At 60.5% G+C, this 25,818-nt stretch overlaps 1 protein-coding gene across 8 annotated transcripts; it reads right to left on the reverse strand.

The window, feature by feature from the left end:
• Nucleotides 1–1,477: 1,477 nt before the first annotated feature.
• LOC111158898 (fms related tyrosine kinase 4) lies at nucleotides 1,478–25,818 on the reverse strand. Of its 8 annotated transcripts, none has more exons than XM_022521212.1 (29): nucleotides 25,681–25,818; nucleotides 25,025–25,269; nucleotides 24,746–24,858; nucleotides 24,451–24,613; nucleotides 24,151–24,290; nucleotides 23,646–23,814; nucleotides 23,251–23,368; nucleotides 20,420–20,574; nucleotides 20,136–20,298; nucleotides 18,770–18,893; nucleotides 17,626–17,734; nucleotides 16,297–16,659; nucleotides 15,871–16,017; nucleotides 15,641–15,772; nucleotides 15,350–15,456; nucleotides 14,959–15,094; nucleotides 14,418–14,522; nucleotides 13,959–14,072; nucleotides 13,726–13,814; nucleotides 13,445–13,595; nucleotides 12,824–12,918; nucleotides 12,323–12,445; nucleotides 11,137–11,248; nucleotides 9,980–10,079; nucleotides 9,559–9,664; nucleotides 8,849–8,994; nucleotides 7,711–7,831; nucleotides 6,756–6,841; nucleotides 1,478–2,746 (listed from the first exon to the last, which is right to left on the reverse strand). In XM_022521212.1, exons 1-29 carry the CDS (start codon nucleotides 25,755–25,757, stop codon nucleotides 2,545–2,547), a joined length of 4,011 nt encoding a protein of 1,336 aa, XP_022376920.1. In that variant the 5' UTR covers nucleotides 25,758–25,818; the 3' UTR covers nucleotides 1,478–2,544. The 8 variants fall into 8 exon arrangements, with proteins under 8 accessions (XP_022376920.1, XP_022376916.1, XP_022376923.1 ...); XM_022521208.1 differs by having other exon boundaries at nucleotides 18,770–18,896; nucleotides 25,681–25,790; XM_022521215.1 differs by having other exon boundaries at nucleotides 18,770–18,896; nucleotides 23,805–23,814; nucleotides 24,451–24,616; nucleotides 25,681–25,790.

The following is a 25,818-nucleotide window of genomic DNA, read 5'->3' on the forward strand; positions in this document are numbered from 1 at the left end:
CGTCATTATCAGCTGCCTTTGTGGGGAGGGGCTCTTCCCACTAGAGTTGAAAATGAGGCCAGGACAGTGGGCCTCACAGCCCAAGGAGGGGTTGGGCACCCAGAAGGTCCCCAGCCTGGGAGAGGCCTGGACAAGGATGGCCTCTGGCTCCTGACCCTTGCTAGGCTCCATCCTATCTGCTCCCCCGGGTGTGGTGTCCACTGGGTGCAGCCCAAATCCAGGTCTAGGGGTCTCCTTTGCTCTCCCTGCCCTGAACCCGAGGCTCTGGCCAGGTCACATCCACAGGGCCAGCGTCCTGTCCCCATCTGCAGCTGCCTCTATGCCAGGCACTCCTGTGCAGGGAAATCACACGAACATGGCAGAGTTTGTGGGGGGCCCTGTTGCCCTTGCCTGGGGGGTCTCCCTGGGGGAGGGGGCAGTGATTGAGGCTGGGGTTCCAGCTCAGACCTCCCTGATCTCGGAGTCCAGACACACACTTAACCAGGGAGGTGACCCGGGTGCTCCCTGCATCCCTCTGGGCCCGTCCCCTCCTCCCCCGGGGTGTGGATGGGGGTGGTTGGTCGAGGGCACCTGCTGGGCCCAGTGAGACAGGCCCCTGGGTTCCTGTACTCAGGGCCGGAGGCAGCATTTGGCTCTAGGAGGCGGGGACAGTGCTGTGTCACTTTCCCCATCAAGTGACGAGAGAGCGGGTTTGCCCGAGGCCAGGCTGGGCGCTTCCCATCTGAGGAGCTCTGGCCTCCTGTGCTTCCCCAGTGCCCTCTGCTGGTGACCCTGGGGAACTGCAAGCCAGCTGGGGCGGGGACCCGGAGCCCCAGTCTGTCGGGGTCCCTCCTGTGGCCTGCCCAGTGGCCTGGTGGGGCTGACGATCCTGGCTGGAACCCAACCTTCACAGACAGCCAGGACTGAGCTGACAACCCATTCACTGTAACTCAAAGACTGGCATCAAATTTATTATTATCTTTTGTTAAATATTTTAGATCTTTTCAGAACACGTGGTCTACAAGGCCATGGTGGGTTTTCTTCCCAGTACATTTTTGTGCATGTAGTTAAGTGACAAGGGGAGAGGTGATGTAAACAGGTGGTATGCATGGAGGGCGGGCCCTGGGGGGCCGCCCCTGCCCCTGCCTCAGGAGCCTAGCTTCTCTGGGGGAGAACAGCCTCTGGGCTTCCACCAGCTAAACCTCAGACCCAGGTCTCCTGGTCCGGTGACATCAGAGGAGGAGGGCCACTGGGGACAGCGAGGGTTACAGTCACACGTGTGTTCAATGTGTCTTAAAGGCACAGTACACAGGGGGTGGTGGGGGGTGGGGGTGTTCTGCTGGGCCAGCCCCTGCTCGCTGCACGGCCGCCTGTCCTGCACGCGTCTCGGGGGGGGGGGGGGGGGGGGGGGGTGATGTCCTTCTCCATGGTGCTAACTGGAGAATGGTCTCTCCAGCCAGGCGTAGGGGTGGCAGTGGGTGCTGGAATGGGGGGGGGGGGGGCGGGGCAGAACAACTCCAGCCTCCAGAGGGCCCTGGGCCACTCCCCTGGGAGGGCAGAGGCTGGACATCAGACCCAGATCAGGGGGAAACACACCCTCTGGGCCAGCACCAAAGACCTTCCTCAGTGGGTCCCGTGGTATTTGCTCCTCAAAGGGCCATTCACAGCTTGGAAGGTGTTTGGGTGGCAGATCCAGGCCCTTGAGGGAAGAACCAGCCATTTCTCACACTGGGCCACTTGGGACCATCAGTGGATTCTTCCCGTTTTGGGCCAGGAAGGTGGGGCTGCAGCAGCCTGGGCTATGTCAGCACCTGACTGGGGGTCAGAGGCAAGAACCGTCTAGATTCACATAGACCTTCCCTGGGCTCCCCTCAGACTAAAGTTTTGAAAAGTACATTCTTCACAGCAGCTCAGAGTCTCTAAAGTTCTAATGAAAAACCATCTGTTGGATAGTTGTCAACACCCACGGGAAGGTACACTGTGACGCTTGGCCCAGCAGAGACCACAGAGACCTCCCTGGAGGGCAAGCTGTTTGGCCGGGCTCAGGAGAGAACACCCCACCCCCCCAACTTCTCGTTCATCATTTAAGATGGAAATATGGCACCTTCTCTCAGCCTTGGAGAGCCAAGAAAGCCATTCCCACGGGAATGAGTGGAGTGGACAGTGGGGCAGGACCTGGGGTCTGCAGCTCAAGTCTGGTTCCACGTCCATCACTGTGACTCTCAGACCCTCAGAGTCCTTCTCAGAAAATGGGGATCAAACCCCCACCCACCACGTTGGGAGGAGGCAATCAGGACTGGCCCCATGGGTATGGGGCTGAACGGAATCTGAATCTTGAGGGAAGAAAGTCTCAGGGGATCTGCAGGGTGGCCTAGGGAGGCAGGTGCAGTGATGGAGTCTGGGGGAGCCCTGGAGCCTGGGTCTTGCCCTTCCTAACTAGGGAGGAGGAATCATCTCCTATCCAAGCTGAGGGAGAGGAGTTCCTAGCCCTTTGGTCGCCTCCGGGCACGGCCCCCACCAGCTGTCAGACCCGGGGTCTTGGGGGCCTTGCCTGGGGCAAGTAACTCAGTAACTGTCGTCTGTGAAGAAGGGCGCGCGGGCGGATGGGTGGCAGTTGCCCTCATCCTGGGGCCCCGCCAGCTCCCCGTACTCGCTGTTGTAGAACACCTGCCCTCCCCGTGCCCCCCGGTCTGGCCGCCGCCGCCGCCCTTGGGTGTCAGGGTGCGCCCTGGTCATGTCCACGTTCTGGCCCGGTCCTTTACAGCTGCTGAGACAGGGAAGGTGATGGTCAGTGAGACAAGAAGAGAAGAGGGACAGGACCCTGATTGGGGTCCGGCTGGAGTCACCAAAGACAGCACTGGAGAGCTAAGCGAGCCCAGAGCCCTCAGAGACACAGACTTGACTCACACAGAGAACAAGACTGATGGGAGTGTTGGCAAACCCTGGAGCTTTTTCCGTCCCCTGCCTGGGTGCAGGGGACAACGGGAAAGGCCCACTTCATGCCCGCAAACCTGTTTCTCTCCTTGACTCACCCATCCCTATAACGTACCGACTCCGTGGCTCAGGCCCCTGGGCATCCTCCTTGCTCTTCCCTTTCCCCAAACCCCTCATACCCAGTCCATACAGAAGTCTTGCCTGTGCTGACTCTGGAATGTGCCGGGCTGCTCTCTGCGTGCCCTCCTGCTCCAGAGCGAGTGCCCACCTCCAACGCTCAGTGCTCCCCTGGCCCCTGTCTCTTCTCCCAGCCCTGCTTCAGAGATCCTTTCTGCCGGAGACCATCCTTCTCCCCATAGATCCCCGCTAGGGCTCTTAGGTACTCTCAGAATGAGCACTGGGCTTCCCACCCTGGAAGAACGAGCTCCTCCCCCTGCCTCCTCCCTGAAGGCCCTAGGACCCTCCCTGCTTACCGCTCACTGTCTTCAAGATTTAAAACTATATATATTTATTTACTTGAGAGGGAGAAAGAGCACATGCAGGGAGAGAGGCAGAGGGAAAGAATCCTCAAGCAGACTCCCGGCTGAGCACAGGGCTTGATCCCAGGACACTGAGATCACGACCTGAGCCGAAACCAAGAGTCAGATGCTTACCGGACTGCGCCCTACCCTACTCCCACCAGGCGCCCCATTCTTTGAGATTTTTGAGGACCTTGCTTCCTTTCTTCTGATTTTGTTTTTGCCATGCCTGGTGTTCAGCCTGATTTTTTTTTTCCTTAGTTAATGACTCAGCCTTTTTTTGCCTGAATTCCCAGAAGGTTTACCTTGAAAATCTAACAGTTAAATTCAGACATGCAGCCAGCTCTGCTGTCCTGGGGCACTCTCCCCAGGCCCTCTTCTGCTGTGTTGACTCAGTTCTTTTATTTGATAGGGTCCCTTGAATTACAAGTTTGAAATATTAGTTCTGTCCCGCCACCAGTATCGTTTCCCTCAGAAACTCCAAATCTCATGACCACTCAACCGCTGCACTTGCCAACTTTCTCTCTGCTCTTCTTTACCTCTTTATTTATTTTGGTTTTCTTTTCTTTTGTCTTTTCTGGTCCATCTTCTGTGTCTTTCCCCGTAAGGGAGCACTGACCGTATCTGTTGATCCCTGCCCCCCCTCCACACCACCCCCCCACCCGCCACCCAGTCTTCATTTTGGCGGGGGAGATCTGTCTCTTATTTCAGTTTCTTTCCTGAATGTAGCCAGCCACCACTCGACACGTTTGCACTGTTCATTTCCGTTCTGAGTGTTTGAATTTCCGACTCCTGGAGCAGCTCGTCGTTTAATTATATATTTAATTCGCACTGGGAGTATTGTATCAGCTTTTCTCTGCTTTTTTTCTTTTCTTTCTTTCTTTTTTTTTTTTTTTTTTTGAGTGTTAACATCTACTGAAAAGTTTTCAATCCATTTTATTCTATCTTTTTTATGGATAGTGTATGGATTTATTTTTATTTTTTAAAAATATTTTATATATTTGTCAGAGAGAGCATGAGCTAGGGGAGGGGCAGAGGGAGAAGCAGACTCCCCGCCGAGCAGGGAGCCTGGATGCCGGACACGATCCCAGGACCCTGGGATCCCGACCTGAGCGGAAGGAAGATGCTTAACCGACTGAGCCACCCAGGCTTCCCGTGCTTATTTTTTCGGTTTGTGATTATTCGTGCTGGGATTTCTGGGACTAGAAATATCTGGTTATCCTATGGAAGTGGCTTGGGACATGGCCGGTTTGGGAGGCTTCCTCTTTTAGGCAACATTACACCCACATCTTCGGTATCACCTCGAATTCCTTCAAGGGCATCCCTCTTTGCAAAGGCTCCAGTCCTGTTACGATGTGGTATTGCCACCAAGAACCAACCAGTCGCTTTGCCTGGTAGTGCTGGGTTCCCTCTTGATGGCTGTCATGCAGCCATGCCAACCTGCCACAAGCCGAGGGCTTCCAGACCTTCCTCTTGCCTACACACTTAGAGGAGACACCCTCCCTGCAGGGTGTGCACTGGGCATTCTGCGTGGCCTGGAGGCGAGGAGCCCATGAGGATGCTGATCAGCGGTTCGCAGGAGACAGGAAAGGACTGGCAGAGAGACTCTCTCCTTCTCCTCCCCCACGGAGCCATCCAAGGCACCTTCTGTCCTTGCACCTGTTTGGAGAACGTTCCACATGCCAAGGGAATGCAGGTGCCCCTCTCGATGCTGGTCTGGATGTGTTGCCAAGGGAACTCGTGTGGACAAAAGGGCTTCATGTCGCTGCTATTGAGAGGTACAATTTCTGTAATAAATGGTTCCCTTGGGTGTGGATGTGTCTTCTGGGTTCTTGCTTCTGGAGACTCTGCTGTGACTTTCTTCTTCCTTCAGCACTAAGCACTTGTGTCCTGTTCACGGGCCATGCAGAAGCAGTGCCTTCCCCAGACGGCTGCCCTTGGAGCCTCCCACTTGCCCTGGAGCCTCCTCCATCAGACCTCTGCCTCCTCTCTCATCTCCCTGGCTGGTCCCAAGGACCACGAAACACTCTTCTCTCTGGCTGCAGGGCCCATCATCCTCCCCCTCCGCCGTGACTCAGGTATGGCTCTGCTGGTCCCAGCGCTGAGTTTCCTACTCACCCATAAACCCGAGTCTCTCTCTCCTGCCTATGGCACAGGCATGAGCTCTGAGGGGCTGTTTTTATGAAGATGTGTGGAGATTAGAACAAAAGTAACAACCGTCCTCTGGCTCACCCTCTTACTGAATTACGTTTTTTTGGACGGGGGATATAAAATACTGTTGGGTAAAGAAACGTTATCCAGACACTATTTCCAATAATGCCATCAGCGTTCATTTCCCAAAAATTGGTTACTAATGGAGATCACCCGATAGAATCCATAGAAACAAAAGAGGGACCAAGATGCATGGAACAGACAGTAAATTTGGTTGGACATGTGAGCCCTCAAACCACCAGCACCCACAGTGCCACAAACACACCCTTTGTAGGCTGCTGGGAAAATCACCGCTAATGGGTTCAGCTGCAGAGATGGTAAAGACACCTGCCAGAAAAGTGTAGACTCACCACAACTGTCCTAACGCGATACAAATAAATATTTGCGGTCTCGGGGGAAAAAACTCAGTGACATCGTCATACATCGATCAAAAAATGGCAGAGGCTAGGATTTGTTCCCAAAAACCGTGTCAGACGACCCCAGAAGGGGGCTCCGAACAAAGACACAGATCAAAGGTCCCCTGCTTTACCAATGGAGCCCACCAGGCGCCCGCCTCCTCTGTAGGTCCTGTCCTTTAAACAGCTGTGTGCAAGTCCACTACTACAGTAAGTAGGTAGACATTTAACTATCTCATCTACACCCTTAAAAGATGAAACATTCAGGGATTTTTGGGGGGGGCAGTTCTTGTGTTCTTATCAAACTAGGACACCAGCCAGCTCCAGGTCACATGATCTGTCTGGTTCTGGGGCAACTGGAGTGTAAATGTGGGGGGCCCTGGGGGTAGTGGTGGTGCTCCTGGCTGCAGGAGGGGTGTGTAGGCACAGTGGGCATGCTGGATCTTACTCATTTCATGGAGAGGGGGCGTTTGAGCACCTGTCAGATGGAAGAGAGATGGGGGGACCAGCCCCATCTGGGTGTGCTGGGCCAGGATGCTGGTGGGAGAGGGGGCTTCTCCGGTGGACAAAGGCCTTGAGTCCCAGAGCAGCGTGCTTTGAACACCCAAAAAAGCAATAGGGAGCCATGGTAGGTTTTGGGTGAGTCAGTGATAGGCATGCCCAGGCCCGGCTTCTCCCTCCCAGCCCCTTGCAGGGAAAGAGGCTCTGGAAGCCCTACCTGAGCCCGCTTTCTTGTCTGTACCTGCTCTCCAGCTGCTCAAACTCCTCAGAGGCCAGCACCATCCCACTGTCCGTCTGGTTATCCTGCGGGGAGAGAACAAGCCCGTCTGCAGGCAGCCCCCCCCAAGCCAGGACAGCGGGGCATGGACCTCCGCAGCTGGCCTGACACCTGCCCTGTGGAAACAGAGCAGAAAGCAGGTGTCCATTCCTTGCTGGAGCATGCAGGTGAGGGTCACACGCTCAGGTTGCCGGAAACTGAGCAGGAACACAAGGAGAACCAGGGAGCCTCTTGAAAGAAGCTGGCAGCTTATGGTGTAAAAAAAAAAATGGTCCTCATGGAGACACACCCCACATTTAGTGGGGCTCTGTCACCCTTCGATGGTGTGTGACTTGGCTCCTGTCAGGGCTGGGAGACCCCAATGTATCCATCTGGCCCTGGGGGACATGAATCGGCGGCCAGCACTCGCTGACCAGGCCTGTCTGGAGAAAGGCATGGGCGGGAAGGTTTCTGGCTGTGGACGCTCGTACCAGGCTGAATCTGTGCTTTTGCAAAATGGACCCACGGGCTCCAGCCTCCCAGTGCCCGAGAGGCCCATTTTGCTTGAGCAGATCTGAGAACAACTCTGTATTCCATGCCCCATATCCCAGCCTCCTTCTCAAAGGTCACTGTCCCCTTCTCTTGGGCCACATGGCTTGGTGGCCACCAAAGGGAAGCTAATCCAACAATAACCATCTAGAAGGAGAAGCTGTCTTTCCACTGGGTTTCTCTGCTGTGCAGCGGGGAGACCGGTAATGAGTGAGGAGGGCACGGGGATAGCAGCCGAGACCCCAGCATGCCCGATGTGCAGTCCGGACTTGACATTTCAGCGCGGCACCCTTTCCTGAGCTGGGCCTGGACCTTTCCCAGCTGGGAAAGCCTGTTCTGTGCGCACACGCCTGCCTGCCCCACTTACCACGGAGGCCTTGTAGATCGTCGGGGTCATGGGAAATTCTTCGAACGTCTTCATCCTGGAGGAGCCCTGCGTCTGAGTCCCTCTGGCCAGGCACCCCGGAAAGGACACACAGTTATAATATCTGTGGGGAGAAAACAGCCTGCTGAAGGAACGTGCCCCAGAAAGCCCTCCTTACCTCTCCTTCTGTCCCCTCTCCTCCCAGAAGGACCCCAGGCCTGGGCTGTGAGTATGGGGCCTAGATCTGAGTGCTGGTCTGAGTTCTTCCCGGGGCGGGGGCGGGGAGGAAACCCGCAGCCCTCCAGCACACTCCCCCCACCCCCTCCACCCACCCCCCGTGCTGAGGTGTCTCCTCTCCTATGCAAGAGAAGAACACCTCCTGGGAAGGGCGTGGGAGGTGACTGGAGTGCACCCAGCCCGGGTGTGGCATGGGGGTTGGTGAGATGGGGGGGGACCCCTCTGTGCCAGCCGCCCCCCGCCTGTGTGTGTGCATTTGTGTGCCTTGGATGGCTGGTGGAAGAAGGGTGGTGGGCACCCGCTAGCTGGCTCTTCCTGTCCCCCAGGCCCGGCCCTGCCTCCTCCGCTGTGGCACAAGGGGAGGCAGGTCTTGGATCCCTTCTCTCGGCAACCCCAGTGGGAACACGAGCAGCCTTCCTGGAGTGTAGACAGCTGTGGGCAAGAGACGTCAGGTCCAGATCTCTGGGAACACAGGCTAAGTTCTAAATCCCGAATGCGGGTGGGTGGCTGGCCCATCCTCCTCCTGGGATCCCAAATGTCAAAGGGGGAAGGGCTTTTGGGAACCAGGAGTGCCAGATGCAGGGGAGGCTGCAGGGCAGAGAGAAGGTCTGAGGGGCCTCGGAGGAAAGCAAAGTTCCAGACTACATGGCCTTGGAGGGGGGCCCCAAGGCTCGCCAGGCCCTCCAGGGAGCCACAGAGCCCAGTATGTCCTTTAAAATCTTTTAAATCACAGTGCTCTTTCCGTTGGGGTAGAGATCTCTCAAGACCTTATCGTTTGCTGTTCCTTGATGACTGGCGGGAATCAACTATGCTGCATCCAACCTGCTTTCTCCCTGTCCTGGTGGGGTTGGGGGGTGAGGGGGCGGGGGCGCGGGATCTGGGAACCCCTGGGAGGGCGGCTGACCTGGCGGCCAGGCTGTGCCGGTGCAGGCTCGATGGGCTGTCCTCGGGGTCTGCCTCGGCCACGTGCAGGGCAGTGGTGGATGCTTGCAAGAAGCTGCCCTCCTCCAAACTCTGAGAGCCACAGGGGGCCATGCAGTCCTCCTCCTCCTGGCAGGAATGGCAGAGGCCCCGGGGGGTCAGAGATCACTGTGCCCGGGTGGCGGTCCCCACCCCTGAGCTCAGGATTGCCGGGGCGGGGTGGGGAGGGGTGGGGGGTGGGGTCCTGACTGAGGAAGTTCTGCGTTCCAAGGTGCTCTGGGGATTCAGTGAGCCTGTCTGGCAAATTCTCCCAACAGGTGCCCCACTTACAAGCAGCAGGGTGCAGCAGGGCCCCCCCTGATCCAGGGGCCCCTCTTCTGGTTCCTCCAGCTCCCAGGGCACCAGGGCAGCCCTGAGCTGGCTTTACTCCCTGTGCCCCCAGGCACCCCAGGTGGAGGAGACAGAAGTCAAGGGTGGGAAGGGTGGGTGCGGGGGACAGGGCTGCAGGAAGCAGGAGGTGGAGGAACACATCAGCCTTCTCCCAGAGACAGGGGCTCCTTGCAAACTACCCCTTGACGCAAAGACCACCCGGGGCTCCTCATGGCCAAAGATGGGCCCTGGCCAGTTGCTCGAGGGCCCTGGGGCTGCTGGCCAGAGGTTGTTGCAGCTAGACAGGGCGGGCAGAGGACTTACCTGTCGGCCCCCACCCTGCAGCAGGTCCCCCAGGATCTCCACCAGCTCTGAGAACGCAGGCCTCTCTTTGGGGTCCCCTGACCAGCAGCTTAGCATGATGGTGCGTCTGTGGGTAGAGCTGGCTGCTGGCCTGTGGTCTGAGCACGCCCGCACCCTGCACCAGCAGATCCCAGCTCCCCTGCCTAACCCCCGTCCCCCGCCCCCCCACATCTGCCCACCCAGGCTCCTCTGCCCCAGGGGGCAAGGTGGAGGAGAGCTGTCCGTGGACCAGTGGGTGGGTCAGGGGTGGAGTAAGACATTTCATCTGCAGGTCTCTACCCCAACCCTGAGCCTGCACCCCCTCCCCACCCCTGCCCCCTGCCTGTGTACAAGACTCCTCACCCATGGCAACCTTCCCCTCCAGCCCTCTAGGGAAACTCACATGGCAGGAGTGGCTAACTCTGGGGCTCGCATCCGTGTGCCCTCCTTTAGCCGCTGGCAGAACTCCTCATTGATCTGCACCCCTGGGTAGGGGGAGGCTCCTGAACAAGATGAGATAGGGGTGCGTGAGGAGAGGGCACTTGCTCTCAGCCCAGCAGCCCCCCTCAAACTGCTTCTCTCCTGCCCCCTATGGCAGAGGCTGGTCCTGCTGCTCTCAGCACAGGACTAGGGTGGGGTGGGGGCCCACCAAGACACTTCTGTCCCCCAGTGATAGTTCTTCATTTGGTTAAAAGGGCCCCCGAGGGCAAGCCCCACAGGAGCAGGGCAATCATCTGTTCTCTCCCTTGCTCCAAGCTTTGAGTGGCTCTACAGGGACTCAGAGTACAGGTCCTCACCCAGGCCAGCTCACAGGGGTTGCAGGGACCTCCCCTTCCCCCCTTGTTGCACCTCCCGACGCCCCTTGCCCACAACCACCCCACCTCCAACACGCGGGGGCCAGGAGCCTGGCTGTCCCCTCACCCTGACCTGCTGTCTTCCCTGGCCCGTCCGGCTACCTGAGCCCCTTCCTCAGCGGGGTGCTCCCCTCCGGGTCACACATAGCCCTGTCCTCCCTGTGCACTCCAGGCCCTGGCATCTGTACTGACAGCATTCATGGTGCTGCTTTAACTTCTCCGTTTGCTCCCTGCCCAGCTCTGTCTTAGCATGGGGGTTTCCTCCTGGTCCCAGCAGGGCCCCAGGGCCCACATGGAGCTCTCATAAGTAGGTACACCTGTGAGTGAGCATCCAGTCTCCGCCGGATGCTCCCTGGCCCTTGAAGGCTGAAGCAGCCTCGCCAGTGACAAGCTGAGGGGTGGGGGGGGGGGCTCATCCAGGGAGGTGAACATCTGGGGACCGTGGTGATCCCGGCGACTGCCTGATAAACACAGGCTGGTCCCTGTCCCCTGTCCAATGCCAAAGCCCACCACCCTGCAGAGGTGGCTTCGGCGGGGGGTGGGGGGGTGTGTGTGTGGAGGGGCACATGCTGGAGGCAGAGGGGAGAGGTGGAGCTCTTGGACCACTTGCCATAGAAAGACCGCTGCAGGTGCAGCCCCCTGCTTCGCAAGCCTGGTGCTATGACCCCCGGCCTCTCCCCTCCCCCACAGCCTGCCCCACACTTACCCAGGGAGAAGATCTCCCAAAGCAGCACCCCAAAGGACCATACGTCACTCTGCGTGGTGTACACCTTGTCAAAGATGCTCTCGGGGGCCATCCACTTCAGGGGCAGCCGGGCCTGGGGGAGACAGAAGGAAGCATGTCTCCATGAGGGAGGGAAGAGAGGAAGAAGGACAAACATGTTGGTAGCTCCCTTGTACCCCCAGCCTTTCCAGAACTCTGGAGCCACACCCCAAGAAAGGCCTTGGGCCATATCTGCCTTCAGAAGACTCTCACATTCCGCCCCTTCCATGAAGGCTTCTGCCTCATTGCTGTTCTCCTGGGTCTGTCTGGGCCCCTTTCCTCCCGTGTGCTCTTTGCGGGGGGGCACTCAGAACGCCTCCCCCTCCAGACTCCAGACCCAGCCTCTGGAGGAATTGGGACCCTGCACCTCCTCACCGTTCCCACCTCAGTGGCTGACTTGGTCTGCACACAAGAAGCTGGATGTCACTCCTGACCGCTTGTCCTGGGGCTCGAGACGTGTCTTCCCCATTGCCTGTCTCTCTACCTCTTGAGCCCTCCACTTGGGAGCCCTGAGGGCCCTGGCTCCTCCTGACTGGCCTCTGCCTTCCCCACCACACCCAGCACACCCTCTCGTCCTTCCTCGAAGCCTGCAGAGGGGGCTTCTGGAAGGCGCACCTGACTCTCCCGTCCACCTGCCTCCACTCACCTGTGAGTTAGAATGAAGTGCTAGGCTGGCAGGATGACCCACCTCATCCTAGACCCATCCTGCCCATCGCCCATCTGCCAAGCCTCTTCCTTCCTCCTCCGGGGCACAAACCCCCAATTAGCTTTGTGAGCTCATTCAAGTGCCCACCTGACCATCTCCGAGCACCCTGCTCCCAGTACCCACATGCTTTTCTGTACCCACATGCCCCATGCAGGGTCTGCCTCTGATACCCAGCCTCTGTAGGGTAGGCATGCAGGGTAGGCATGCGGGGTCAGTCAGCATCCGCCTCATAGACAAAGCTCCAGCTGAAGCACCAGGGTCCTTGCTTGTCGGCTCCTGGCCCTACTCCCCCTGCCCCCATGTGCCCTGGTGGGGCCCTTCAGGTCCCTGTAGGTGTGGGCTCTCTGACCTTCCATGGAGATGGCTCTTGGATAGGAGGTCCATGCCCCCATCCCCAGCCCTCCCTCCATGGCCTGCACTCACACTGCCCTTGCGCACGTAGTCGGGGTCTTTGTAGATGTCACGAGCCAGGCCGAAGTCACAGATCTTCACCACATCACATTCTGACAGCAAGATGTTCCGAGCAGCCAGGTCCCTGTGGATGCACTGGGGAGACGGGGGTGGTGGTGGTGTGAAGAGGTGGGGAGCACAGGTCCCTGGGGCCCACCCATGCCTGAACACTGCTCTGTCACAGAGAGATTTTTATGCTCCCCCAGGACTCTCCATGGTGAAGCTTCATGGAACGATGGGGACAGCAGAGGAGGCCGTGGGGTGGGACAGATGCCAAAGTTCCCTCTCTGCCACTGACTAGCTAGAGATCTCAGGGAATCACTTCCACACTCTGGGCTTTGTTTCTACCTCTGCAAAGTGGGAGAAACACGTGCTGACCACGGAATCACTTGGGGGTGAGCTAGGATAGGGCTTGCCTTGATATGCTGGTGGTCTGTACTCTCTCCCCTCCGAGGGCCCTGCTGGAGCAGTCACCTTGCGGGAGGCCAGGAACTCCATCCCTCGGGCCACCTGGAAGCTGTAGCAGATGAGGTCCTCCATGGTCAGTGGGCTCAGCCACAGGTCCTGGGCTGCACAAAGGAGCAAGGGAGGCTCAGGGGAGGTCGGCGGGGGTGAGGGGGAGGCTCTTCCATGGCTCCCATCTTCTACCCTTCCCCAAAGGGAGCATTTGTTCACCGCCCCTGGCGCACCCTCCTGGTGGGGCCCCTGAAGCCCCTGGAACTGGCTAACAAGCGTGTGGACCCCCTCTCCTGCTCCTCAGCATTGGGTCTCTGCAACACCCACTAACCACTCCCAGTGCCAGGAATTTTGTTGTGTCATTGGACCTTTGCACCTGCTGCTTCCACCTGTCTGCTCCCACCCTTGTCCTGAAGACAAATCCCTAGATAGCCAGTGATGCCCAATCCAACGCGAAACGCCTCCGCGGAAACTGTCCTTGTGGTGTCCTCCCTTCCAGAGGAAAAGCCCATTGCACGCTCTCCCAGGTAAGCCCCTCCAGGAGGGCCCCAGGCCAGCTTCTCCCCCAGTCCCCTGATCACGAGGTATCCTCGTATCAGCCAGACCTCTTTGGGCGAGGGGAAACCAGGCTCTTCTTACCTTCTTGGACGGGAGGGGCCCGCCCAGCCCCACCCTTGCCCGTCAGGAGCCGGGAGAGGAGGGCCCGCTCGCTGCTTCCCGGCCTCCTCCGGTCCGCTTTGGCACCTTCCACCATGGCTCGAAAGCGCCTTCGCTGCTCAGGGGACTTCTCCTGCCAAGGCAAAAGTGGGTCTGAGGGGGGCTCCGCCACCCACAGCAGAGGCACCCCCGCCTCCCCAGCCCACCCTGGCGAACTGCGGGCTCCTGGCAGAGCTCGGGCCAGTCGCAGGGCCCCCACTTACCGCATGGGGGCTGAAGGCCTCCCGCTTGGCGCGCAAGAAGTTGGAGAGATTGCCATACTTGCAGAACTCCACGATCACCATGAGGGGGCCTGGGGCAGGGCAAGAGCCAGGGGCTTGGGGACCGAGGCCAGGCGGGTGGGCTCGCACCGAAGCAACGCCCCGCCCCCGGCCCCGCCCCCACCCAGCCCAACAGGCCCCTCCCGCCGGGTAGCCGGGGGCTGCGAGCTCTGTACCATTGGGCTTGGTGCACGCTCCCAGGAGGTTGACTACGTTGAGGTGGTTACCGATGTGGATTAGGATCTTGAGCTCCGACATCAAGGCTCGATGTTCGCTAGCTGTGGCACCCTCTGGAGGGGACATGGGCGCTTCGCGTGGGGCTGGGCCCGCCGCGCGCAGCCCCCCGGTCCCTGCGCGTCCCTCCTCCCGGCCACCGACTTCGCTAAGGCGCAGCTAGAGCTCAAGCCCGTGGGGGCGTAGGGTCCCCAGCTCGTCCTGCTCGACTCTTTGAGGCTGGGGTTTCAGGTGGAATTGGGAAGAATTCCCCAGAACTGAGCCCAGGGCCTCCATCAAGAACTCTGCACGAGACTGGTTCTGACCGTCAGTTTCCCCTCCCCAAGCACAGCCCCGCCAGGCCACCCACAGTCGCTGCCCCGGCCACTCCCACCGCCCCCTCCACCCGCTGACCCCCACACCTTTCAGCATTTTCACAGCCACAGTGTCGCAGCTGCTGCCCTTGTGGATTCCAAAAGCAGAGGCTTCCACTACCTTCCCGAAGGCCCCATGGCCGAGGACTCTCCCTGTGGGGGCAGGGACCCGGGTCCAGGTGAGCTGTGTAAGGGCGAGGGTGAAGAGGGACGGGCAGCAGGGGCCACCCGCGCCAACAGCCAGGAAGGAAGGCCCAGGACGGGGAGGAAACTCGGGGGCCTCTTTGCCAAACAGGAAGAGCAGGGAGAGCAGGAGCGGGCAGCGCGAGGGAGAGGAGAAGCAGACAGGAAGGCCTGCATCCTCTCCCAGCAGGTGTGATGGGCCCGCCCTGCTCCGAGCAGCAGGAAGTGACCCCGGGGGCCTGAGAACTGGATCCTGGCTCCAGTTCTTGGGATGCACGCCCAGATGGGCAGGGCAGGCCAGGTGGGAGCCAGGCCTGACTTTCTGGCCTGGGATGGAGGGATTTCAGAACTGCAGAGGGAAAACAGTCTCTGCAGGCGGGTGGGGTGGGCTGGGTGATGGCCTCACCAAGATGCAGCCGCTCCCGGGGGAACTCCCACTGGCTGGCGTCATAGGACAGGTATTCACACTGCTCCTCCAGAGGCACCTCCCCGGGGTCCATGATGATGGACAGGTAGCCCGTCTTGATGTCTGCGTGGGCTGGCTGGGGTGGGGGGTGGGGCAACTAATTGATGGGGCCATACCATGGTCTTGGGTAAGACTTCCCCCAGGACAGATGGGACCTCCTTTGGGACTCTCTGGCAAGGAGGGGATGGACAGACTGACCACCTCTGGTCATGTAAGAGCCCAGCACGGAGGGGTCAGAAAGGCTTCCCAGGTGAGGTTTCCAGGTGAGCCAGGGCGTACAGAGACCCCACAAGGAGCGGTGGAGAGGCTCAGTTGGGGGAGGAGCACTCACCCTCCTCATGTTACAGAAGATGAGGAGGAGGAGGACCCAGAAGAAGACAGCGATGACTCCGGTGCCGACGAGGATCACGATCTCCATGCTGCCTTTATCCTCGGAGCCTGAGTGGACAGAAAGGGGCGAGCCTGTGTGTGTGTGTGCATGTGTTAGGGGCAAGAGGGTGTGCTCTGCGATGAGCTCCCCTTCTGGTGGGCACCACTTGGGGGAGGTGGCTATGAGAAGGTGCCAAGTGCAGGGGTGGGGTGGGGGGCAGGTGGGTGGAAGGGCTCCCGGGGGAGGCCGGACCTTCCACAGCCACGCTGGCAGAGGAGTTGACGCAGCCCTTGGCATTGCACACGCTGCACAGGTAGCGGCCCGCGTCCTCCTCACGCACACGCTGTATGCTCAGCTTCTGGTTCGAGTCCGCCAGGTCTATTCCTGTAGGGGATGGCGTGTTGCTTGGAGTTCAGATGGGTCTGGGGCCTTGACCCGGCCAGCCTCCACACCCTGCCCTTCGCCTGGGTTCACCACCCTACCAGACTCTTCCTCCAGCAGCCTCTCATCTTTGTACCACAAGATGCTGGGCACGTGTGCCCCGGCCACTGGGCACCGCATCTCCAGGGAGTCGCTCACGTTCACCAGCAGGTCCGTCAAGTTCTGCGTGAGACGCGGGGCTTCCAGGGCTGGGGGTGGCGGCGGACAGGGAGCTAAGTGGAGTTGCAGAAAGCAGGAGGACATCCCTCCAGGGCTGGGAGCACAGTGGGGAGGATTGTGCCAAGCTCTAGGAAGGATCGGGTTTGAGCGCAGGGTCGGGAGGGCTGTGGACCTCCACAGCGTGGGTGGGGGGTGGCTAGGACCCTCCTGCAGGTTCAGGCTCCAGGAGTGGCAACCCAGGCGAGCTCTGGGAGGGGAGAAAGTTTCCTTTCTTGGGAAGCGCCGCCAGCCCTCCCCTGCCGCCTCACCCTGCACTGACAGGTACTTCTTGTGGCAGTGCTTGTCGTGGCTGCGGCGGTCCTGCACCTCGCATACGTAGTCGCCCTCGTGCTCAGGTGCCACGCTGGGGATGGTCAGGGTGAGCGTGGCGTGGCGCGCGTCTGGCTCCACCTCCTCCAGGTGGGCGGCCAGAGGCGTAGCGAAGAGGTGCACGTTCTTGCAGTCGAGCAGCAGCGGGTTCCCGTGGGCGTCGTGCAGTGTGGACAGGTTGAGGCGGTACCAGCGCATTTGCTCGTAGGTGTAGTTGTCGGCCCGGCAGCTCAGGCGCACCTCCTGGCCCTCCAGGGGCTCCTCCGATGGCTCGGATTTTATGCTGAAGCCATCAGGGATGTCTGGGGGTGGAGGGCAGGCGAGGGAGGAGGCGGCTCTGTGACACTGCCCCCCCTGATTTTGCTCACCTCCCTGCCTGCCGTGCGGCTCGCTCTCCCGTGCCCTGCTGCCTTTGGACTCACTCTGCTCTCAACCAGAGCATGCATCGCGTGTACCTGGGCTGGGTACCCTCCTCCAAGGAGTCCTCTTCACCCCTATTCTCCCCAACACTGACCAATGGGGCCAGCTCCCGGCAGTCAGACCCACAAACTCCTCCAGTCTCACCTTCTTCTAGCCCTCTACAGGACATGCCCCATCTCCTCCCTGGAGCCCAGATGATCAGTGCGGTTCCTGTCAGCACATTTGGTGTGGTCCTGTCCCACCCTCCCTTGCTGCTGACCACACTCCACCATTGTCCTCTCCTAAATATAATCTCATCCTTCCATTAGTTTGTGGCAATGCCTCGCTCCTGTTTTCCTTTTGTCCGTCTGGTCACACTCCCTGTTGGGCTCTTGTGGAGTCCTCTCCCTGCTGCCTCTGGCCCCATGTCTCATCTATGCTCCTGGGCACAGTGACTGGCCTTTAATGGGCTTCTTAGCTTTCCTGGGGTCACTAAAACATTTGAACATCGGAAGAAGCTCTGGGCCTTTTCCCCAGGAAAAGTGTACCTGTGCGTCAGCTGCTGTGTTGGAAAGGGGGTGGGTGGGAGATGGAACCACAGGGAGTGGAAGGGCACCAGTGGGGATGTACCTCCAGGGCTGGGGGCAGAGTGTGCCCCTCCATCCCACTGCACCAGCACCATGGTCCATGTGCTAATGACCTCCAAATCTATCCCTCCCTCTGAGACCAAGGAGCCTAGTGTCCCACATCTTCGGAAACTCAATGGGCCCAACCTGACCTCATGGTCCTCTCCCAGGCCTTCTCTCCAGCCTCCTGTGCCCACCGGTTCCCGACCGCCACACACCCTCCACCCCTGCCCGGTCACTCACTGGTCACGTAGAAGTAGATGAGCCGCTCATCCTGGCCCACTTTGTTGAAGACCACACACTTGTACATGGCAGACACATTGGCGTTCTGGATCACCAGCTTGCTCACCGTCTATGCAGAGCATGAGCACAGGGCTCCATTTCCTGCCTAAGCTCCTCCCACCCTGACCGTCCTTCCTTTCTGCAGGGAGGAGTGGGGCTAACTGAGGCCTCCAGCTGAAGAGGACCAAAGCTCAGAGACAGGACCAGGGGCAGTGAGGTTGGGCGCAGAAGGGGAAGGCCTTGCACAGCAGGGGGGCTCTCTGGAAACATCAGGGACATGGCTAGTAACAGCAGGCTTAAGCTGTGGCTGAGATCAGAGGGCAACGTCAGGCAGGCCTCTGGGTATGGACGGGCTTGGGCTGTGGCCGCGTTGAGCAGGGCACAGGCCCAGTCTAGAAATGGGACAGTCCAAGCCAGGTTTAAGATTCGGGGTTTGGAGTAAGGCTGGTCATTCACCCAAGGCACATTCACCCCAGGGTGGCTCACGGCCCCTCTCTTAAGGCCCTGGGTGGTGGCCAGGAAACGGGATGGGTCCCAGGTCTCCTGAAGGATTCTGGCCTGGGGAGTAGGACTCTTGGAGGCAGGGGGGAGGAGAGAGGGCCACAGGCCCTGCCTACCACCAAACAACCCCCCCACCCCACCCGATTCCAAGCTGGGCACTTCCTGGCCAGGCCTGGAACAGGAAGAGGCTCTGGAGGTGTGTAGGAAAACAGGAAGTGACTGTAGGAAGTGGGTGCCTTTGTTCAGTCCCCTCCCCCGCCTGGCCTCTTCTAGGCATTGCCCCCAGGCTGCGCCCAGCAGCTCCGGTTGCCTTCGGAGGGGACCTGGCTGGCCCCAGGTCTGATCCTCCCAGCCCTGGGGCCTGTGGGTAGCTGGGGCCCGGGGCCTGGCCAGGCTCCCTTCAATCTAAGCTTCCCAGTCTGGGAAGCAGCTGGAGATCCCGCCCTCTGCATCCACATGCAGGAAGGGGAGCTGAGGCCCAAGACACTGCACAAAGACCACCAACTCTCAGAGCTCTGCAGCCTGGTCGAGATGGAGACGGCCAGGAGAGGGCCCCTTCCTGCCTCCCTTCTGCTTCCCCGTCAGTGGCACGGCTGGTGCCTACCTTATTCTTCCCTTCCACAAACTCGGTCCACGTGTCCAGGCTTTCAATGGGGTTCACAGCGTCCTGCGTGGTCACCTCTCTCCAGTCCCGACACTGTGGCATGTGGTCTCTCTGCTGCCGCCGGCTGCTGGGAACAGCGTGTCGGGTGAGGGCTGCCGGACACAGCTTTCCCCAGTAGGCAGGAGCTCACACCTGTGGCTCTGCGGTTCCCCTCTGGACTCACGATGTGCCCCTTCCTGCAGAGTCCATCTAGATCTCCCAGGGGCAGCGGAGTCACCTCTCCTGTTCCAGGAAGCCCTCTCTCTCCTCCTTCCAGAGCAGCAGCCCCTTCATGGGCTGGGTGTGACCCCTGCACTTTTCGACTCTTGTTGGGCCATGGGTCTGGGGTTCCCAGGGAGACTCTTATCTGTCCCCAGCAGAGCAGCGCAGGACCCCAGAGTTCTGTCCGTTGGCACAGAGCATAAAGGTAGAGCATCAGAAGGAAGCCAATTTGGAAGTGTCTGGTGGTCTAGAAGAATCTCTTACGAGCCTTAGGTGCAACAGGCCAGCCCTACAGAGCCTCTTCCTCTTCTGTGCTGGGCCTACGGCCCCGTCTCTGGGTGTAGCTGTCTGTCTCCTCCTTGGGTCCCGAGCATCCATCCTTGCCCAGGCTGTGTCCCTCTGCCCAGCCCACAAGGTTCTCTAACTGAACAGCAAATGCAACCCTCCCACTCCCCCAACTCAGTGCCCTTCACTGCTCCTAATGCCCTCCAGACCTCTGGCCACCTTGGCACCCCCTCCTCTCCCATCCCCTGCTGGCCAAGCTGTCCCTGCTCGGAGCATACTCCTGGGCCTGTCTGTCCTGGTGGTACCCAGCTCAGCACAGGGGAGCACGGTCCAGCAGGCCCAGCGGTGGGGCAGGCTCTGCTGCTTACAGCTGTGACCTGAGGAAAGGCAGGTCCCCGCTCTGACCCTCCCTCCGTTGCCTCCTCTATGAGCTGTCATCGTGAACAGGGCTCAGGAAAAGCTAACTGGGCATGGGTGGTGTATCACGGGGCTCAGTACAAGCCTCATAAAACTAGCTCAGGTCCACCCACTTGGAGCCCCATTCCTGTGGTCCCCCTGGATGATGCAATTATGTGTCCTGGGGGCTTTACTTTCAAGGGGGGGTTGGGTGGGGGCCGCACCATGCCCAGTGTCCAGCCCAGGCTGACTCATCCTAGGGGGAGGTGAAGTGAGTTGAGGTCAGGGATGGGCTCTTGTTGAATTGCCGTAGGTTCCAGCTTAGAGCAGGGCTCTGGGAAGGAGTGGGGGCTGGGGGTGGGGGTCTCGGCCAAGGTTGGGGATGGGGCCAGGAAGCGGAAAGGAACGGGCTGGAGCCACTCACAGGCTGCGCTGGGCGAAGGCCTTGCAGGGAGTCCACGGTCGCCAGTGCCACTGGACGCTGAGAGGAGGGGGGACCCCGTAGGCGGTGCAGGTGAGGGCCTGGCGACTGTGGCGGGAGTAGGTGCTGGGAGAGGAGGCCTCCTTCTCATGGATGTGGGGTGGCACTGGGGGCACAAGGCAGACAGCGGGTCAACAGGCCCCTGCGTACCACCCGCCACCCCCTGGCGTCCCCTCTTCCAGCCTGCTCTTCCCTTCCTTCCCCTCCATCCCTCTTCCCCGCCTTACCGTTTACCACCAGCTCCAGGCTGATGTTGCGCCTCAGGCCGGCCGCAGAGTTCCACAGGGCCAGGGTGTAGGTGCCCGCGCTGGCCTCCGTCACCTCCTTGAGTACCAGGGCATGCGGACTCTGGCGCCCGGACACTGACTTTCTGTCCTTGTACCTGGCCCAGGAAGGGAGTTCAGCAGACTGCATGGACCAGGCTCCTGCCTCATCCTGGCACGCCTTCCCTGCCAGAGCCAGGCCCCAACAAGGGCAGCGAGCGTGCTGTCAGGGGAGGCAGGAGGAGGCTGGTGCGACTCCCCATGGGCCCAGCTCCAGCAAGAGACCCCTCCTGCCCCAGACTAGGCGAGGGTTGGGGCTGGGGCAGCTGGATCCGGACTGGAGAGCTATGGGGATGGGATGGTCTGCAGGCCTGCCCTGGGCTCACTGCGCCTGCAGGCTCAGGACTGGCTACCATGCCCGGTACGCCCTGTCTCTCGCTGTGGCGTGTGCTGGGAAGGATTGGAGGTGCAGTCCCCCTGCAGCACAGCCCAGACCCTCACCCCATGGGGGAGGGCCCTGACTCACTTTCTGAGCCCAGCTCTGCCCTTCCTGGAGCTTTTCAGATATGGGAACTTCTTGCTGTCCTCACACCTGGGGCCTAGGCACTCGCTGTCCCCTCCTCCTTTGGATGCCCAGTCCTCTAGACACCTGTACGGCTCCCTCTCTCCTATAGGGAGAGCAACGTTAGAGCAGCGTTTCCCTACCGCCCTAGGAACCCGCTCCTGCCCTCTGCCCTGCTTCTACCTGCCTGCCCACGAGCTCCCTGGTTTCCACGCATGTGTCTGCTGACCATCTGTCTCCCCTAAGGAGTGGTGCAGAGACCGTCCCTGTACTGCCCTTCCCTACAGAGCAGTACCTGCAGTGCCTACCCATATGTAAACAAATGCAAGTGCAAATATATGGACGCCTTTCACCCCAAACCCGGGCCTGAGCTGGGGGGCGCAGCACAGCCATTTTGTAGCCCGGGCTCCACCTGGAAATGGTCCTCCCTCAGACAGGGGCCTTCCCCTGCATTCAGCCAGGGAGCCGCGGGAGAGGCACACCCTTGGTCAGAGACCAACACGGAGATGTCAGGAAGAGACCTGACTTATCCGGGGTCCCACACAGGGCGGGGCAGAGCAGGCCTGGGGCCGTGGGGTCCGCAGGGCTCTGCTGCAGACTTCTGAGTCCACCACCTGCTGTGTCAGTGATCCCATGCCAAACCTCTTCATGGCCCCGAGCCCCCAGGTTCCTCTTCTGAAGACTGGGGAAGCAAAATGAACTTTCTTGCTGGGGTCGTGAGGTTTAACTGAGCATTTAGTGTGAGCCCTGCGCACCAGCCATGAGCTTTAGCAGCGGAGGAACAGCCTGGCTAGCCGTCCACTAGCTCTCCATCCGTTCACTTATAACCATCACACGCTTGACTCGAAGAGAGCCCTGTGGGGCTGTGGGGGCTACTAGTCCCTGGGGCCAGTGTCTCAGTGGACAGTGACCTGGCCGAGCGCATCTTGGAGGTAGGTGTTGGCCGAGGGAGAGGAGAAAAGCCAGAGGCAGTAGGAATGGTGAGAAGGCCCCAGCTGCTTGAGCATCAGGCCCGGGTCAGGCCCCAGATGCAGCAGAGCTGGGAAGAGCAGAGCCTCCCGGAGCAGCTGAGTCCTGCTGGCCTTGGAGGGCAGGAGACAGAGTGCCAGGGGTCTCCAGGAGGCTGACATGCAAGAGAGGGTCCAGGCTGCTCCCGGCCCCCCCAAATGCTGGTCCTGTACCAGGTACCTCCAATGGACCCCAAAGCCTGTGGCCTCAGAAGGAGGTTTTTTCCAGGCCAGGCCCGGGGCATCCTGAGGTCCTCCCAGGAGGCAAGCCAGCACAGTGAGATCCCGGCTGAGAATGTCTGGGCCTCTGCTTGCTCAGCCCTAGGCTTTTCGAAGAGGTCATCCTGCCTGGAGGGACGTACCCCAGGCTGGGAAGGGCAGGGCTCCTCCGGCCAGCGCAGCGGGGAAATGATAAGGCAGAGCCTTCACAGGGGGCTTGGAATTCGGGTAGGAAAGCCCTTTCCCGTCCTCCTCCTCTCTTTCCTTGTCTGCACTGTGGGGGTCAGGCTAGAGTGTGATAGCCCAGCACTGGGGCACACTGAGGGCTCTGATGACCTGAGGGTGTGTGGGGGGTGCAATGCCAACCCGAGCTCTTAGAGAGCTCTCGGGGAGCACCTAGCAAGCATGGAGCCACCACGAAGGGATCCCCCTTCACTGGCCCTTGGTACACCCCGTAGGGGAAATCTTACTGTCAGGTCACAGGCCAGAGCTGGGGCCCTAGAGCCTGCGGGCCTCCTGGAAAGTCTTGCTTCCTGCCACACAGCTCAGGCTCGCCCCAGAGCCTGACTCTACAACACTTTGTGGAACCTGTGGCATCTCCGAACTTCAGGGTAGGAGGGCCCTGGTGGTGGGGGCAGCAACATGTTCAGAGGGGGGCCTGAGGAGCCCAAAGCCGCTGCTGCAGGCTGGGCCAAAGCCCCGGGACATCCTCCTGCTGGCGGGGCCCTCCGAGATACTCAGCAGGTGCAGGGATGGGTTAGAGAAGCCCTGCAGAGTGTCCAGCACGCCCTCACACGACGCTGGCTTGCACAGTTTCATAGCAAGAGAACTTTCCCTCTGGCTTAAATGCTGTATCAGGTGCACATTCCTTAGAGTGTCTTCAGGGGTCTCAGGACATGGACCCTCGTAGTGGGGGAGGCTGCCCTTCCCACCCTGTGGTCTGTTCTCGTTCTGGGCCTTGCGGGGTGGGGGTGTATTGTGAGAGGGGCAGGGGCCAGGGCTGGTACCATTGGAACTCTGGCGGGGGGTACGCCGCTAGCTTCACGGGCAGCTTCACCAGCTCGTCTCCTGCCGTGGCCTCCAGGACTGGACCCTTGAGCCACTCGACGCTGATGAAGGGCTTTTCTGCCAGATGGGAGGCATCCGTGTAAGGCCGGGCCTGGAGTCACTGACCTACCCCTGCCCAGGGACTCCCAGCCACGGTCCAGCAGCCCCAGGTGCCAGACAATTTGCAGACCCGGCTTGCCCTGCTCTCTGGGGGTCCAGTCATTGCCCTCCCTTCCCTCTGGCTGGACTCCGCCCTGCTCAGGAGTGCCCTGCCCTCTGACCCCCACCCACAGTGCACAGGGACCCTTGTTCCCCGGGCCTGATGACGGACGCCCCGCCCAGCCCCAGGCGGTACCGTGCACAATGACCTCGGTGCTCTCCCGGAATCGCTGGATGCCGTTGTTGGCCTCGCAAACATATGGGCCCAGGTCATGCTGGCTGACGTTGTGGATGGTCAGGATGCTGGAGAGCTCTGTGTGAGTCTGCTGGGAGCGCCGCTCTGGCACCCACTTACCCCGCTCTGCCTACCCACACCCAGGGGAAGCCCAGGGTCAGAGCAGGTAGGCTCTGGAAAAAATAGCACCAAGGGCACATACCCCAACCCAGCTATGGCTCTGGAAGCCTTGGACCCGGACCCAGAATGTTCCTTGGGGTAACCTCTTTCATCTGACAGGGGGCTCCTTGGGAAGGACTGGGTCCACACCTCTTCTATTCAGAGGCCAGTGTGCACCAGGCAGGGGGGAGGTGCGTGGGCAGTGAGGGGGACTCCTGCAGACAGTGTGGGCATAGGGCAGGTGTAGGCAGGGATGGGGCCTCTGGGGGTGGTTCCAGTGTGGCCCTGCAGGGGCTGTCGGCTTCACCTGCTTCCCTGGATAGTCCCAGTCGAAGGTGACGCCCGAGTTGAACTCGGCCCACACGGTGCAGTTCAGGACCAGCTTTTCTCCGACCAACAGCTCCAGCGACTTCTTGGGGAACAGCTGGATGTCATAGAGCTCATTGCCTGGTGACACAAGCACAGTGACCCCCAGGCCCCTCACGGGATGGCGGGCACACAGAGCGCAGGGCACAGGGTGCCCGCAGAGGCCAGCTGTGGCTCCGATGGCCCCATCCCTGGGATTTGGGGGACGCCCCATCATCCTCCTGCTCCGGGCAGCCCGTACCTGTGATGTGCACGAGGAAGGGGTTGGATAGGAAGTCCTGGCCACCCCAGGTGGTCTCACACTGCAGGTAGAGGGCATCCCGCAGCAGCGGTGTGGGCACGCGCATTCCCCTGCGGTCGTCCCAGACCACCTCCTGCCCGTCGGGCTGCAGCACTGAGCTTTGCTGCTGGGACATGGTGGCTCTCAGGGCCCTTTCTCCTGGCCAGCCCCAAGGCCACCTTTCCCAGGGACAGGACGGGATGGGAGAGACTGGAGCATGGGGCGGGAGTTGGGAGGAGGAGGAGGAGGGCCGTACCGATCGCAGCGTGACATTGAGGCCAGGGATGGACACCAAGCAGGGCACCCACATGGAGTCCTTCCTGTTGACCAGGAACGTATCTGGCTTGTTGATGAATGGCTGCTCCACGTCTGAGGGGAAGGGGGCAGGTTGTGGGAGGGGAAGGTGGGGCTTGGGGGTCCTCCGCTCAGGGGAGGGGCAGCCCCCAACCCTTCCCCCTACCCGGGTCTGCAGGCTGGGGGTGGGGGTTGCAGGTGCCTGGTGCCCGTGCCTCCCGGGCAGCCGCGGGGCCCTCACCTCTCACGAACACGTAGGTGCTGGCGGCCGTGGTGCCCTCGATGCGGGCTTTGATGTACTTGTAGTAGCAGCGGTAGCTGCCCGTGTCGTTGGCCCGGGCCTCCTGCAGCAGCAGTATCTTGCAGTAGGGCCTGGTGTCTGTGCCCTCGCAGTCTCGCACCACCCCTGTGTCCTCGCCGTCCTTCTCCCCTGTGGCTGGTGCCTCCTGAGCCCCTGGCCAGGACCACTCAAGGGGGTGCTGCCCCCTGGCAGAGGACAGGAGAACTCAAGCCCGAGCCACAGCCCCCAGGGCACAAGCCTTGCCCGTAGCTTGTCTCACCCCGAGATTGGAACAGCCCAATTTTGGGGCACATGCCACGGCTGAGGGTGGGTGTAGGGGACCAGGGGTCCATGCAGGGTAACCTGGGAGGTGGTCATGGACTGGCCTGGGGTCAGCGTGGAGCGACACAGGGCTGGGGTGAGTGCCAGGTGTCTGCAGGGCCGGGGACAGACCATGCTTCCAGGCACACACACTCAGGTGCCCAGGTGGCCCCACTAAGCCTTGAGGTTGCTCTGCCCTCACGGTGGGAGGGGGCGCCTCCTGGATTCTCCTCTACCATCTCCTGCCTTGGCCTGGGGCACTCAGGCCCCTGTCCCCCTGGCTGAGGACTGCGTACCTGCAGGAGATGGACAGGCTGTCACTGGCGTCAATGACGTGTGTCTCCTCTGTGATGTTTAGGGTTGGAGGGGTCATGGAGTAGCCCCTCGCCAGGCCTGGGGTGGGACACAGGGTTAGTATGGCGCTGGGTCGTGAG

The sequence above is a fragment of the Enhydra lutris genome, unplaced genomic scaffold (genome assembly GCF_002288905.1).
Source record: "Enhydra lutris kenyoni isolate GAN:26980312 unplaced genomic scaffold, ASM228890v2 scaffoldscaffold64, whole genome shotgun sequence".
Classification (NCBI taxonomy): domain Eukaryota; kingdom Metazoa; phylum Chordata; class Mammalia; order Carnivora; family Mustelidae; genus Enhydra; species Enhydra lutris.

Excerpts from the sequence above, each read along its gene's own strand:
- LOC111158898 (XM_022521207.1), bottom strand. The coding sequence starts at position 25,757 with ATGACCCCTCCAACCCTAAACATCACAGAGGAGACACACGTCATTGAC. Across the intron at positions 24,859-25,024 it reads CACCTACGTGTTCGTGAGAG|ACGTGGAGCAGCCATTCATC; the intron begins GTGAGGGCCCCG and ends CCTTCCCCTCAG. Across the intron at positions 2,747-6,755 it reads AGACAAGAAAGCGGGCTCAG|CAGCTGTAAAGGACCGGGCC; the intron begins GTAGGGCTTCCA and ends TCCCTGTCTCAG.